Below are 17,066 nucleotides of genomic sequence, written 5' to 3'. Positions count from 1 at the left end.
CTAAGAATTCTAGTACGTATTTCTACAATTTGGTTTATATCAATGGCACTGTAAATTACCAACACTTTTAAAACTCCTGCACCTTGTTTATCCACAGGTGGGCTGGTGAAAAAAATCCTTGAAACCAAGAAAGACTTTGAAACATCATCATCATCTCCAAAGTCCAAAGACCAGGTAAGATGTAGTGATCTTGATCTCCACTAGAGGGCAATGCAATGATGCCATAACGACTGACAACTCTCATTCCTCTCCCTGTGACTCAGTTCTAGATGTTTCCGTATCTCTCAATCAGCGTACAAACTGTTATTTCTGGAAATGCAGTACCTTAGGGATGTGGGGTTGCAAAACCGAAAGCGTACAGTCTATTAGCTAAAGAAAGCATATCGCAAATGGAGTGAAGTGTAATTGCAAAAAACCTATTGAAAATCTTGATCACTTCAGTGGAGCTAGAGAAACAACAACATAAAGTGGGTTGATTGCATCAGCGAGATGTCTCAACCCTTTGTGTACTAATTTAATGCGCTCGTTTCACATTTTGTGTTTTGTAAGTGTTATTGGCTGAGAAAGTGTTGCGAAAAGCTATATGAATTAGGCTTATCTAGTGCCATGTCACAACAACCAGTTTGAGAGAAAGTATATAGATATATTTCTTATTCCCATACTGACCGAATTGTATAATTTATAATGGAAAATGGATTTGAATGAGCTGCATCGATTTTAAAGGCCCAGTGCAGTAAAAATGTTTACTTGAAGTGAGTACAGGCTTAACTGAATGAACAACTGAGACTAAAATGCAAATTTGAAAGTTTAGTAAATAGTTTGAGAGATGGCCTTGTCTCCAATAGACGGCCCCCATAGCCAGATGCCGGGATGGCAGGTAGCCCTATGCTGGGCAGCTGGCATCAACTCACCAGCTGGGAGAAAGAGGTTCTGATGACAGCCTTCAGCTGGGGGAGGTGGAGGGTCGGCTATGATACTTTGCTGTAAGACGCAAGTGAGAGAAACGAGGGGTAAGCCATCATTTAAATACATCACAAGATGTATGCCCATTTAGTGAAAAGAGAGCAAGGTGATTTCCCATATTAGTGGCGGTCGGTGCCGTTTAAGATGAGGGCGGATGACTACATGATACTAAAATTTTCCCTATACCCATCATAAGGTTGCTACAACCTAGCCTATGAATGAAAGTTTACAACATAGGTACACAGGTCGCGAGAAAAATTTGAATAATCAATGATGACCGTGCCATTCAATACCGCCTTGCACACTCTTGCCTGCATCTAGCTGATCTAGGGTGTAATCATTAGTCCAACAGTTGCAAATGAGAATTTCTATTGGACAAATTCAGATATGTTTATCCCTTTTTGGTTTTGTTTGCTTCCGTTTTTAAGAAACATTTTTCAACAGAATCGGCTCAGAATGAATACACCCCTGATCACACGCAAACACAGCTCACTTTCATAGCAGCCACATATATACAGCATAATCACATAATTCCTTCTCGCATCCACGCGCTTTCCTCCTCTCACCTTTTTCACTTCGCTTGTGGACTTCAGTGTACAACAAATCAGCTGTCTGTGACCAGACAAAAAAAAAACTTTCCAAGCCAAACCTTCATATCATAACCGTTAACTGCTATAAATAGCCTGCATCGTTGTCACCATATTAGCTAATGTCATAGTCAACATGGCTACTAGAATCATTTCGGTAATAGATTCATTCTCTGATCATTTGATTGGGTGGACAACATGTCAGTTCATGCTGCTCGAGCTCTGATAGGTTGGAGGACATCCTCCGAAAGTTGTCATAATTGCTGTGTATGTCTATGGAGCTGGGTGAGAACCAGGAGCCTCCTAGGTTTTGTATTGAAGTCAATGTACGCATTTCACTGTATCCCTGTTGTATTCGGCGCATGTGACAAATAACATTTGATTTTACAGAGTGCTGTGAGGCTACTGTAGACCTTCATTGCGAAACAATGCGTTATTTGGTGACGTGAATATATTTTGTATAGTTTTATCTAAAAAGCATAATTTTTCTAGTGTTTCACTTTTTTAAATTAAATTCACTGATGGTCTTCCCCTTCCTCCTCTGCGGAGACTCCACTGGCCCATAGGTTATTTAGCAAGCGTGGTGAAGTTGCATTATTCAGCTGTGCTCATTGGCGATAGGGCAATAGGTGACTGACATTCTGCACGTGGCTAATTGACAGTAAAGGAGGAGGAGTTACATGACGCTGTGCTGTTGATGAGAAGATTTGTACACATCACAGACATAAATTCCAGCTGTGATAAAGGATGCAATGTGAATTATTTTGTAGGCCGAGGATAAGCATTCAGACCAGCCTTAATGATTTGAACTTATGTTAAAGGAGTGGTTTACTATTTCTGAAGTCAATCTCTATTTTTTATGTAAATGGCATGTTATAGAAGGGTGCAGATACTACTTTTGTTTTTGAGAAACTTACCCCAGCTGCGATAGACTTCGTCATTGCTCGTTGTGCACTGTGGAGGCAACCAACAAAAGCTCCAAAAACACCCAAATAAAGTGGGGTCTGAAATTGACACCCTTGATAAAGATGAACAAAAAGTATTTAAAATATACTGCGCTATATTGAATGCTAAATCTATTTTAGAAATTATCTTATTTTATACTAATACAATTGCTCAGAGAAAATCGAGCTCTTTGGTCACGCACACCTATGGTAGGTTTGGTGTTAAAATGAGAATGCATGAGCAGAAAAGAACCCCATACCTACTGTAAAATATGGTGGTGGATCTTTATGTTATGGAGCTATTTTGCTTCCACTGGTCCTAGGGCCCTTGTTAAGGTCAACGGCATCATGAACTTTACCCAGTACCAGGATATTTTTGCCAAAAACCTTGTTGCCTCTGCCAGGAGGCTGAAACTTGGCCGCTAGTGGATCTTCCAGCAAGACAACCCCAAGCAGACCTAAAAATTCACAAAGAAATGCTTAATTGGCCACAAAATCAACATTCTGCAATGCCAATCTCTCTCTCCGGACCTGAAAACCATTGAAATCCTGTGGTTTGAATTGACGAGGGCAGATGAAGGATTTCAAGTATCTGGAAGGATTCTGAAAGGCGGATTGGTCTAAGATCCCTCCCAATGTGTTCTCCAATCCCATAAAACATTTTAGAAAAAGTCTGTCGTTATACTCGGAAGGTGAAAGGCATTGTAAACAGGGGTGTCCAATAATTTGAAAAATAAATATATTACTTGTTAAATGTCGTTCTCTGAGCAATTGTATTAGTATAAAATATATATTTTTTTAATGGAGCATACAATATACATTGAGTGTACTAAACATTAGGCACACCTTCCTAATATTGAGTTGCACACACGTTTGCCCTCACAACAACCTCAATTCGTCGGGGCATAGACTACAAGCTGTCGAAAGCATTCCAGGGGTGCTGGCCCATGTTCACTTCAATGCTTCCCACAGTTTTGTCAATTTGGCTGGATGTCCTTAGGGTGGTGAACCATTCTTAATACACACGGGAAACTGTTGAGCGTGAAAAACCTAGCAGTGTTACAGTTCTTGACACACTCAAACCACTGCGTCTGGCACCTACTACCATACCCGGTTCAAAGGCACTTCCATATTTTGTCTTGCCCATTCACCATCTGAATGGTACACATACACAATCCATGTCTCAATTGTCTTGGGTTAAAGATGGATTTTTAAGCCATGTCTCCTTTCCTTCATCTACACCAGTGTTCACCAACTCGTCGATCTCCAAGGGAATCCTGGTTGATCACCAAACATTTCTGTAAAAACAACAAGCCCTAGCGCTGGGAAGGAAAAGTGTTCCCATTTTTTTATTTATTTCATGAGTCTGAAGGTAGAACTCTGCCTACCCGGCAGGCCCGGGGAGCAAGTCAAGTACACCTACTGACCTAGCGCTAGCCAATCAGATAGCTCAGATCACAGTTTCCTCGAGCCATAGACTGTAAAAAAAAAAAAAAAAGCCTTGAACGCACAGCAAAGTTGATAATGTGAGATTTCAAAACTTTTAAAACCATGACTAGAGAGAGACTCAACATTTACAGCAAAGAGATTCTGTTTTTATGAGTAAGTTCATGTTTACGTTGCTATTCAGCACTGTCAACACTTTTATAAGCCATAGAATGCACGTTCTCCTTACTTCCACTCAAGCTACAACCAACATTGCAGCTGCAGTGAATGACTATAGCAAAGTGTTCCGATAAGCTTACGCTGTTATTATTAGGGACTTGGGTCTTTTTTAATATCAATACTTTATCTGGTCATAGGAGTAACAGCATGAATTGGTGCATGAGGCAGAAATGTTGCAGTGCGAGTTTTGCCATCAGCTGGAAGACTGTGTCCTCTTCTCTCGGAGGGAGAGCGGCGGGACGGTGAGTCGGGTGAGAGGCAGCCTCGCCACTGCTCCCTCCCTCCCCTCAGACTGACCATCAGATGCAGACCATCAGTCCAGTAAAACATGTAAAAAGCTAAATATGCTCACTCAACTGTGCCTCACAAGTAATCAACAAATTATATATTACCAGTGTGATCAAAAACAGTAACACATTTAAAAATATATATATATATTATTTCAAAATGGTCTGAGAACAACATTGGCAGGGAATAGCCAGTCATAATGTATTGGGCCTTGTATTGGGCCTGTCTACTGCACATACCTCATTGCTACAGAACTGTTTTTAATTGGTTAATGTTGCATAGGCTTACGTTTTTTAAGTAATGTTAAAAAAAAAATCTGAGTGGTAGATCTCGACTTGCAATTTGACTCAGAAAATGATCTTGAGTCAGAAAAGGTTGGTGACCATTGATTTTGAAGTGGATGTAACCAGTGACATAAATAAGGGATCATAGCTTTCACATGTATTCACCTGGTCAGTGTATGTCATGGATAGAGCAGGTGTTCCTATTGTTTTGTACATTCAGTGTAGCTCAGTATTTGAATTATTTAATACAGTAATTTTTGCTTTTTCAAGGGTGTTAATCATTTCCGATCCCACCATATGCCCTTTTTAGAAACAGACACCCTCTCAGTCCAGCGATGTGGGTCTTTAGATGTTGTAGACATGAAATTGTGTCATTCCAAACTTTATCCGCAACGTTATGTTCCATTTTTGTTCGACTCTAGCGGTTTCTTCTACCAGCTGTGCTGCACAGGCTACACAGAGAAGCAGCACAACAGGGGAAAGTTGCTCGAGTTGCATAAAATTGAATATCACTTTGCGGATAAAGTTCGGAATGACACAATTTCATGTGTACAACATCTAAAGACCTACATCGCTGGACTGAGAGGGTGTCCGTTTCTAAACGGACATATTTGGGGTTTTTTGGAGCTTTTGTTCATGTCTTTTGGTCGCCCCCACAGTGCACAGCGAGGAAGTCTTTTGCGGCTGGGGTAAGTTTCTCCAAAACAAGTGAAATCACAAAGTGTCTGCACCCTTCTATAACATGCCATTTACGTAATTTTTAGATTTCCTTCAGAAATAGTAAACCACTCCTTTAACTACATTGCATGCCCATTGTGGGGTAATTTAAGAGTCTTCCTTAGAAATAAATCCTCCTTTTGGGGGCACGCTGCATCCCACTACCTTGGCCTCCTGCCCTACCTCTCCCTGTGCTTCAACCATAAACTGTTGTCTCCACATTTCATAATTGATAGGCTTTTCATTACTTCGAACATGACTTCCAGTCTGACGTAACGCCCTTATTGTTGCCCCTCATCTGTTCCCCCGAGCGTGTTTATTGGCCAAAGAGAGCTCTCACAGTCAATATTTGGATAGTGAATCGGTGTGAAGGCCTCTTGTCCATGCTCCAGCGATGTGGGTTGTACGACTTGGCCTGTTTTGGGTGGTCCTTTCTGCCCAAGCGAGCTGCTTCCTCCGCTCTCTGCCCAGCTGACCACCCGACTCTGATGGATGCTGTGTTTTCGCCCGTCACTCATGCAGAAAGGCCCTGTCTACCCCCCTTTTCCCAACCCCAGCCCTCATCCATCCCTCTTCTCCAGCGAGGTCATCTGTCCCAGGCCAGCTGCTGATGAGCGGGAAACGGGAAGAACGAGCGCTCTCATCTCCATAGCGTGCGCCAGGCTCTGTCTGGCGTTCTGGCTCCGTCACAGGTTTAGCTCATAGAGACTCAACAGCAGACAGAGCAGATGGAGCCCCCCATTCCCAGCTGGTCTTCGGATGGACGGCTCCCCCACCCTACACCCACCCCAATACTTCAGATTGCACTGCGGCCCCCTTGTAGTTTTTATTTCAAAATAATCAGACTGAATTGACCTTTTTTGAGGTGGGGGGTTAGGTAGCGCATAGCGTGGCTCGTACGAGTAGACATACATTCTATTCGGACTGCCGTGCGCCCCAGCAACTCTTCCCACCCCTCCCCCCGGGGTTGTCCGGTGCAACCTGAGCACAGCCCACAGGGTTATCCTAATTGCAGCCTCGTCGGTTTTTGGGATTCCAGATCCCTTGTTATAGGGCATCTAATGGAGGGTTGCGTGTTGCTGTGGCGCACTGCGGTCCGAATGAACGGTATGTCTACTCATACGGGCCAAACTTTGCGCCACCTAACCCCCCCCCACCATCAACATTACTGGCCTTGTCAGCTGTATAAAGGACTATAATGGTTTCCTTCCTGACATGATAGGGTTGAGGGTCAGTGTAATAGAGACGTTGCTCTCTTCTAATCACGGCAGACCATGGAGGGTTAAAAAATGTAAATATTGAGCTTCCCCCGTCCCCCGGTGTGACAGGTCTGAAATTACAGTGGGCTGTGATTCGTTCTTAAACGCTGACGTTTAGCAAACACCCTGATCAGGTATGACGTTATTACTCTTTGGTTTAGGATTACCCTAACTTTTAGGGAAATAGGAACTTAATAACTTCATAACTTCTCTATATATGGTTTTTTCCGCCCTTCGTGAATCAGTTTTGCCATTGTTATTGCCAATGCTTTTTCAGAACATGGCTGGACTGCTGTAAATAAAAGGGCTTTTGGAGCAGATACGGCGCTTGTATTTTGCCATATCCCGCCACACAAAGTGCACCATAGAAGAATTTGCTGTATATTTATGGGGACGACCTTCCCCATGACCTTGCAGAACACTTGTATATTATTGTAGGATACTTCTCGGAGGCCGTCTTTTTTTATTTAGACAGACTCGGGCCCTCGTAGCAGCTGCGTTTTCATAAGATTGTTTTTGTACCCTCTCCCTTTTCTTACCCCATCAAATTAGCCTTGATGAAGGTTTGCAATGTATAAATAAACGTGGCACACAAATGGATGGCTGTTGAGTGAGAGTCACGGAGGAGAAATGCCAGAATACTCTACAGAATCGGCAGGAAAATAAATAGTCCTCTCCCCACCAGGCCTGTGTCTTTGTAAACATTCACCTTTTTTTTTGTGGAAACGTACGGAAACGACCCGGCTGAATTCCATTAGCCATATTGCCCTTGTCAGTGCAGCATTTTGACATTCCTGTGGAATGGGAGAAGGTTTCTGAGAAATACCCTCGGAGATTGGACTCCAATGCCGACCATGTCATTGCAGGTGTTATTTCTCTCAAGTCGCGTTGATCACGTCAAACGATTCCAACCACATAACCTAAACTTATCAGCTTCAACCTTTGTGACGTAGCCTCCATAATTTAATCAAGCCTTTTTTTCTCTGTCCGCAGTCTTTTCTCGGGGGAGGTGAGGTTCCCCTTTGTACTCCTGGGTCCAGGGCAGGGAGCTCAGTTGTGGCCCCTTAGGGGGCTACACACTGACCCTAGCATCCTGTAACCCCCCCTTGCCCTTAACCTCACTCATCACCTCACTGACTCCTAGCTATTTTTATGATCTTGCTGGACATTTGGACGATGTCTTTTTTACCCGAAAAAGAGGAAACCCCTGAACAACACTGGACTTATCGTCATGGTATAATACCTAGCTTTTTGGCCCACCTCTGACACCCTCTCCGGGGACACATTTCAGGACCATTGGAGGTGGTTGGGTCTCAAACAGTGGTGTTGTGCTTTTTTTTTGGTACCTGAGCGCAATTTTCTCAAGGAAAGTTGGTATCGACATGTAGCCTATCGTATAACATCATTTTTTAAATATACAGTACCAGTCAAAAGTTTGGACACACCTACTCATTCAAGGGTTTTTCTTTATTTTTACAGTTTTCTACATTGTAGTATAATAGTGAAAACATCAAAACTATGAAATAACATATATGGAATCATATAGTAACCATTTTTTTTTTTTATAAATCAAAATATATTTTTAATTCTTCAAAGTAGCCACCCTTTGCCTTGATGACAGCTTTGCACACTCTTGGCATTCTCTCAACCAGATTCACCTGGAAAGCTTTTCCAACGTCTTGAAGGAGTTCCCAACTCATCCCAAATCATCTCAATTGGGCTGAGGTTGGGTGATTGTGGAGGCTAGGTCATCTGATGCAGCACTCCATCACTCTCCATCTTGGTCAAATAGCCCTTACACAGCCTGGAGATGTGTTTGGGTCATTGTCCAGTTGAAAACAAATGATAGTCCCACTAAGTGCAAACCAGATGAGATGGCGTATTGCTGCAGAATGCTGTGGTAGCCATGCTGGTTAAGTTAGCCTTGAATTCTAAATGAATCGCAGACAGTGTCACCAGCAAAGCACCATCACACCACCTCCGCCATGCTTCACAGTGGGAACTACACATGCGGAGATCATCGGTTCACTCTGCGTGTCACAAAGACACGGCGGGTGGAACCAAAAATCTCAAATTTGGACTCATCAGACCAAAGGATAGGTTTCCACCGGTTTGATGTCCATTGGTCATGTTTCTTGGCCAAAGCAAGTCTCTTCTTATTATTGGTGTCATTTTAGTAGTGGTTTCTTTGTAGCAATTTGACCATGAAGGCTTGATTCATGCAGTCTTCTCTGAACAGTTGATGTTGAGATGTGTCTGGTACTTGAACTCTGAAGCATTTATTTGGCCTGGAATTTCTGAGGCTGGTAACTCTAATGAACTTATCCTCTGCAGCAGAGGTAACTCTGGGTCTTCTTTTCCTGTGGCGGTACTCACGAGAGCCAGTTTCATCATAGCGCTTGATGGTTTTTGTGACTGCACTTGAAGAAACTTTTAAAGATCTTGAAATTTTCCAGATTGACTGACCTTCATGTCTTAAAGTAAATGATGGACCGTTTCTCTTTGCTTATTTGAGCTGTTCTTTCCATAATATGGACTTGTTATTTTACCAAATAGGGCTATCTTCTGTATCTTCTGCCCCTACCTTCTCTCAACACAACTGATTGGCTCAAACACATCAAGGAAAGAAATTCCACAAAGTAACTTTTAAACAAGGCACACCTATTAATGGAAATGCATTCCAGGTGACTACCTCATAAAGCTGTTTGAGTGCATGCCAAAAGTGTGGAAAGCTGTCATCAAGGCAAAGGGTGGCTAATTTGAAGAATCTCAAATATAAAATAGATTTAGATTTGCTTAACACTTTTTTGGTTACTACATGATTCCATGTGTTATATCATAGTTCTGATGTATTCGCTATTATTCTACAATGTAGAAAATAGTAAAAATAAAGAAAAACCCTGGAATGAGTAGGTGTCAAATTTTGGCTGTTCTTTTATATATAAAAGTGGGGATGAAGGAAATAAGACAAGACAAGGAAATCCTTTTGTGACTACTGAGACCATGGTAGTACTCAGACAATCTGAGGAAACATACGTTTACCTGACCACTGTCACGGGAAATGTTAATTTGTCATATACCCGAAGTATGTCATGCCACTCGTTGTTACACCGTTGTTGTGTGCGGCTTATACATTTGTCGCCTGATAATTGAGGTTGATGAAGTGGCTTATTACATCATTATGAAAGCTGATACGCCGCCCTGAAACGGTCCAGCGGTGGCTAAATTAATGTTTCTTTAATTAATGACGCCCAAGAGGTTGGTAGGTCTCTAACAGGATTCACGCATGCAACCCATTCTTCTTGTCAAACGCCTTACTTTGAAGACTGTTATTCTCCCACCCCCTCTCACCAGCTCTTTATTACCACTTCATAAATCATGTGCTTTGCATGCATTTTCTCATTAAGCAAATTAGGCATGAGAGGGTTCGGATGAATTCCACATTGTAGCTTAGCAGCCTGCACTGCAGCCAGGCCAGCAGGTCTGTGAGAAGTTTTGATCTGAAACCCCGGCATGAGACTAGAGGCCCATCAAACCCAGTTTCCACGAGACGTAACAGTAAAACATTCTGGTACTTACAAAGTTTCAGGTTTGGATTGATATACTCAGCAACACATTGTTTACAACATGAAGCCAGAGGGGACGGAGTAGTTACTTTTCCTTACACTTTCTTGTGCAAGGAAAAGCAAGATAGCAATGCATGACATATCCCTGACAACCCCTTACCTGAATGGATTGACTAGGGGCTCCTAGGAAAAAAACAGGAGAGACCGATAGAAAGGGAAATGATCCACAGCGCTCCAAGGTCTCTGCTGGGAGCCACCTGTTCCCAGGAAGGATTGCCGGCTCGGATCTCCACGGCCAACAGGGCTGGATGAGCTAATGGGAGAACCAGCCCCCCCCCCCCCCTTAAATAAATATTGTTCTTGGGTCGGGGTGAAAAATAGAAAAAGGAGCGCGCTGAGCCCAACTAGAGGCCCCTATAAAGGGCTGATTTATGCTCGCCTGGACAGAGTGCACCACGCAGACCAGGGACTAGTTTTCTTTTTGTTCTGTTTTCCTGAATTTCCGAGGGGGTCAGGCCGTGCAAGAGGACAGTAAACAGAGCGTAGCCCGGCTGGGCTTCCGCGGTGCTCCACCACAGCCGGCGGGCCGAATGAGCCGTGGCGTGTTTGTGTAGCCGCCGTGTTCACGGGGCCAAGGGAAAAGCCACCCACATTGCGGACGACCATTAGACATTTCAATCCTTGCACACTTTGCAAACCACAGAGGGAGGGGGGAGACTAGGCGGCCTGTCAGACATTTTTGCTGGTTTCCTAGAGCATAGGCAGCAGAGTTGAAGTTTGAAGTGTTTTTTTGTATAGTTAAGTTCTATGTAGTTTAGTGTGTTTTTAAGCTGTAATTATTGAGTTAGCGCGTAATAGCGCTCAACATACGTTTTGCTAACCTACCCGGCCTAACACCCAGTCTACATGACAGTTGGTCTGTTTTGAAGGGGAAGTTGTTGGGGAGTTTACACTGTCATGTAGCGGGAGTAGGATTTCTACGGCCCCGTAAAAGCAGGTGTTTCCATCTGGAGGCAAGAATGACACAAATTGGCCCAAGAGTTAAACTTGAAAGGGCGATAAGTGCAGTAGTTGTTACTGAATACTGTAGTAAAATAACTTCACTGCCACAGCCTGTTACTAAAATAAACAAGGGTTTAAGTCCACAGGAGTGCGGGTGGGTGCCGTCTAGTGTGTGTTGCGCGTCTGCAGTCCCACACACACACCGACCTGCAGACCCAGCTGAGTAAACATCCCTGGCCTTCACTGTGCCAAGGGGAGCCCCTACACTCTCCTCCCCTCCCAACTTGAAGCTGAGGGCTGTGGGGTGGCTGGGGCATAGCAGAGCAGGACCCCCCAACCACATACTACACAGAGGAGGCCTTCAGCTAGTCCCCCCACATTAGCCAGCACAATTCAGCCACGCGTTTGATCCTTATATACACAGCCTAGGTTTGTATAATTCCTGCCTAGCATTTTTTTGCCTTGAAATCCTAAACCACTAAATGCAGCCCTGCGTCTGGCTCCGTGCATTTGATACTTTTTGCTGGCCAGTGTAGAATACCTTAAGGTTTATGTGATTCGGTTGAAGTAGCCTCTCTGGTAGAGAGGAGTGTGTGTGTTTGTGCGTGCACGTTTGCAGGTGTGCGGCAGTGGCAAAGAGGTAGAGAATTCATTATGGACATCCAGAACGTATGAAGAGTTGCTTCGCAGCCCATAATGTTATCACTATGAATTGCCCTTCCTGGGACAATAAAGGCATGCTTAACTTGGCCTCAGAAACACTGGGAAACATCAAGCAGTAGCAGGGTTTTCTCTCATTCCACGGCCACCCTACGTACTTCAAAGTCCAAGATCATCATCAATCTTTGGTTCTCTCCATCCCTCCAGCCATCCTTCCTCTCTCTCACGGATGTGAATTTTCCAGAATTATTCAAGAATTCCTGCTTATCGAAGACTACTCCATTCACATATAATTGAAACTGACCTATCCCTAGCCAAAATCCAGATTATCCTAATTTTCTATGACTACAGGAATAATTTGATATTAAACTGATTCGTGGTAGTAGGCAGATTTATGCAATTGTCATGTAAACACCTTACTCTGCTTATCTTAATTTGCGTACGGTCAAATTAAAACACCTGTTTTTCTGAGCAATCGTTCACATTTTTGGGACATGTAAACACCTTAATCGGCGTTCCAGCGGTGTATGTGATCTGCGCGTGTGCCAGCACCAGTAGTGCAAGCCTCTCTCTTTAGCGTGAGTGAAGTGAGTTCGGAACAACTGAATGATTGCGTCTTAGAAATCTACTGAACATAAATATAAATGCAACATGCAACAATTTCAAAGATTTGACAGAGTTACAGTTCATCTGAGGAAATCAGTCAATTGAAATACATTCATTAGGACCTAATCTATGGATTTCATATGACTGGGAGTACAGATATGCATTCATCGTTCACATCAGTAAACCGCTCGCCGACGCCATACACGTGGTCTGCAGTTGCAAAGCCGGTTGGATGTACTGCCAAATTCTCTAAAACGACGTTGGAGGGGACTTATTAAATTCTCTGGCAACAGCGCTGGTGGACATTCCCGCAGTCAGCATGCCAATTGCACGCTCCCTTAAAACTTGAGACATCTGTGGCATTGTATTGTGTGACAAAACTGCACATTTTTAGTGGCCTTTTATTGTCCTCAGCACAAGGTGCACCTGAGTAATGATCATGCTGTTTAATCAGCTTCTTGATGTGCCACACCTGTCAGGTGGATGGATTATCTTGGTAAAGGAGAAATGCTCACTAACAGGGATGTAAACAAATGTGATATTTCAGTTTATGAAACATGGGACGATTTTCTGCATTTATCAGAGTGCCATGAGGTAGCCTTATTTCAGATGTGTCCATGTAAACCGGATTATTGGGGAAATCGTTATTCTTGCAAAGCATGTAAACTTCTGAATCAAACTATTATATTAAATTATCCACAATAATCACATTGTGTGCATGTAACCGTACTCTGTTGTAGTAAAAATCTCTTGGCTTCTCTCCTCCATCACTCAATCCATCCCTCCATCTCTCCTATCTATCTATCCATCCTTCCCTTCATCCCTCTCTCCAGACGCAAAGCCTGGTGTCGGAGGCGGCCAGGAAGAAGGAGAGGGAGCTGGTGTCCAGGGAGATCGAACGGCTGCGCTCGTCCATCCAGACGGTGTGCCGCAGCGCCCTGCCCCTGGGCAAGATCATGGACTACATCCAGGAGGACATGGACGCCATGCAGAACGAGCTGCACACCTGGAGGAGGGAGAACAAGGAGCATGCGCAGGCCCTGCTGCAGGAACAGAGGTTAGAGGGCAACACGCACACACACACTTTACACACTAAAGCCTGGAGGGAGAACACACAGGCCCTGCTGCAGCAACAGATGTAGAAAACCCACAACCCATTCTCACACACACACACACACACACAGGACTGACATTACATTTTGTGGTGTGTGTCATTTCTAGAGTGACGGACAACGCCGTGGAGCCTCTGAAGGCCGAGCTAGCCGAGCTGGAGCAGCTGATCAAGGAGCAGCAGGACAAGATCTGCGCTGTCAAGTCCAACGTCCTGAAGAACGAGGATAAGATCCAGAAGATGGTGACCAGCATCAACTTCTCCTCGCGAACATGAGGGGGAGCCAAGGTCCAAATAAAGGGGTTCGCTCCCTTAAAAAAATAAATGTTTGGGTGAGCCTGGGTTCTTACTTAGTCTGGCAACATCCGAAATGATAGAGGAGGCCTCAGCTGCACTTTCATTCCTTGTCATCAATGTTCCCTCTAAACTTGCGCGTGTGCGTGGGCGCGCACTTCCTCCAGGACTGCAGTGCAGAAGAAATGCCATGCTGCGCAGAGACTGCAAGAGATTGAACTTCACTGAGTTCACCCCATTAGTTTGCACAATATAGATCAAAGTTTTTTCTGTGATCGAATCAACATCAATTCAGCCCCTTTTCAATGCAACAAACCAAAACAAATCTAACTTTGCAAGATTGAGTCTGAGATTTTGCTGTAGGCAGAGCCAGAGCGCAACGGAGTAGAATTCTATTGGCAAGGGTAGCCCACTAGCGGTCTTTCACCCATGAGTCAATGCGGGCAGCGTAGCCTAGTGGTTAGAGCGTTGGACTTGTAACTGAAAGGTTGCAAGTTCGAATCCCCGAGCTGACAAGGTACAAATCTGTCGTTCTGCCCCTACCCCTGAACAAGGCACTAGGCCGTCATTGAAAATAAGAATTTGTTCTTAACTGACTTGCCTAGTTAAATAAAGGTAATAAAAAATAAATGCGCAGTTCAGATCAGCGCAGAGCGTGTGGACATTTGTTGATATTCTTTGCTAGTAATCAAGTTATTAGACCAGTTATAGATAAGTATAGGTCAGCCATGAGTTGTTACTGCTTCCTACAAGAGCACAAAATATGTAGGATACATTTCAAGCTGTCTTTGAAAAGCCAGTCAGGTAAAAAGCTAAAGATTAAAGGGGCGGTATTGAATTTTGAGACGGGCTTGAATATGCAAATAAGCCAATATACTGTATGGTAATAATAATTAGTTGTATTTTATAAAGTGTTTCTTGCATCATACAACGCAATACAATGCACTTTACAATCACCTATTTGGCCCATGGTGTTACAGACCAAGTAAAAAATGATTAATTAATATCAAGCCCTTTGTTTTTTTTTTGTGTTTTTTTTAAAGTATCATGCCATTTTAGGCCTGCATAGAACACCATATATAGTCTACTGTAGGCTATATCATTGAAATCAAAAGCTATTTCCATGTGAAAATGTTATGGGATTTGCTCCATTGGTTTTGTTGGTAGGCCTACATTATTTTCAAATTCCACAATAGCCATTGGCTACTGTCTAAAACTGTAAGGGTACAGCCTCAGTGTTCACTGTAAATGTGTGCCGAAAGTTGCACAGAATTCTCACAATGCTCAAGTTTCCGCTCACAAAACCAAAAATTTGCTCAGTGCCCCCAAAAAATTTAGGGAACGTTGGTTGTCATGTCATGATGAGAAAAAACGCCCCGCTTTTATCACCCCCTCTCTTTTCATGGTGCCTTTGTGGAACGTACACACACACACTAACTGACTGGTTATGGAGAGGCTAGAGAAAGTTTGGACACCTGTGCTAGAGAAAATAGTAAAAATAAAGAAAAACCCTTGAATGAGTAGGTGTCCAAACTTTTGACTGGTACTGTATATAAAAAAAATCCACATCCAACACTTGATACACACGTGTAATATTTAAATATGTCTGTCAATTAACAATTCTGCTGTTCTTCAAAGCCTCTAAAAAGCAATAGATCCGAGGTGTGTTTAACGGCTAGGCAGTCGCGAGTAGGAGAAGACATGTTCCTCCTGGCAACCACTAGCCGTCGGCAAGACAGCAGGGCTCTATGCTGACTTTATTTTATTTTTACAAGGAGCACGTGTGCACCTAAGTTGAAAAATGTAGGCACACACAAAGAAATTTAGCAGCACAATGAAAAATATTTGAGATATTAAAGCTAGAATCCTTCATTTTTCTAGGTGTACTGGTGCTCCTAAATACAAATTCCAGGTTGCACAGCAAAACATTTAGGCTGACATAATTAGTTGTCAGTCATGTTTTTAGGATGCCGATTTAAAATTCTGTAGATAATGTTCCCAAATTGCATGTGAAAACTTATTGTGCTGTTTGTGATTTGGGAGTTCAAAACTTGATCGTTCTTTCATCTGAATTGGTTTTCAGAAAAACTTATAACCAATCTATCCCATATGACATCTTTTATGGAGTTTAATTTACATATTTTTATAAATATTTTTTTTTAATCTAAATGATTTATAAGATGAAGCAATACTAAGGTGGTGAAATTGCCCTACAATATAAACCACATGGTTAATAAATGTAGAAAAAAGTGGACCCCAGTTTAATTCCCTAACAACCTCACAATTTATAGTAACATGTTTATTTGTCCATGCTGAAAATAACACTGTTTTTCGCAACACTTGTTTCACTTCCAAAGGTTCCAATGGTTACTTAAATTGGATAGAGATCCAAACTGTACACTTCTAACATTTACGTAGTTAGATATTTAACTTCTTATACAAGTGGAAACAAGTAATACTGTGTACAGATTTTAATCCATAATTTATTATAGCAGGATTATTAGCTAGTAGGGTCGGGCGGTATCCAGATTTTCATATCCTCATGCCGTCCTTCTCTCATCCCGGGATTTATGGTATTACCGGTTTAATACACAAGGGGGTGCCAAAATACACAGAAAAAGCACATTGGGCGTCTACCAGAATGCTAACAAAATTTGTGCAAGTAATAGCTCATTTCCATGGAGGCTGCTAGCTAAATATGCTAAGGAATGCAAATAGAAATAAACTAATTGCAAAGACAAACAATCCAGCTCATGAAGTTATACATATGTACGGTTGAAGTCGGAAGTTTACATACACCTCAGCCAAATGCATTTAAACTCAGTTTTTCACAATTCATGACATTTAATCCTAGTAAACATTCCCTGTCTTAGGTCAGTTAGGATCACCACTTTATGAATGTGAAATGTCAGAATAATAGTAGAGAGAATGATTTTATTTCAGCTTTTATTTCTTTCATCACATTCCCAGTTGGTCAGAAGTTTACATACACTCAATTAGTATTTGGTAGCAATGCCTTTAAATTGTTTAACGTGGGTCAAACGTTTTGGCTAGCCTTCCACAAGCGTCCCACAATAAGTTGGGGGAATTCTGGCCCATTCCTCCTGGCAGAGCTGGTGT

General features: G+C 42.8%; 1 protein-coding gene across 2 annotated transcripts in view; it reads left to right on the top strand.

Moving 5' to 3' along the window:
• traf3ip1 (TNF receptor-associated factor 3 interacting protein 1) overlaps positions 1–14,594 on the top strand; it is a 37,571-nt gene extending 22,977 nt beyond the window's left edge. For both annotated transcript variants that reach the window (XM_071340313.1, XM_071340312.1), the window contains exons 14-16: positions 98–174; positions 13,375–13,598; positions 13,763–14,594. In XM_071340313.1, coding sequence (XP_071196414.1) covers positions 98–174; positions 13,375–13,598; positions 13,763–13,928 — 467 coding nt within the window. In that variant the 3' untranslated portion in view covers positions 13,929–14,594. The remainder of the gene's footprint in view (positions 1–97; positions 175–13,374; positions 13,599–13,762) is intronic.
• Positions 14,595–17,066: the final 2,472 nt, after the last annotated feature.

The sequence above is a fragment of the Salvelinus alpinus genome, chromosome 14 (assembly GCF_045679555.1).
Source record: "Salvelinus alpinus chromosome 14, SLU_Salpinus.1, whole genome shotgun sequence".
In the NCBI taxonomy this organism is placed as follows: Eukaryota; Metazoa; Chordata; class Actinopteri; order Salmoniformes; family Salmonidae; genus Salvelinus; species Salvelinus alpinus.
This window is presented reverse-complemented; position numbering and strand designations above follow the sequence as displayed.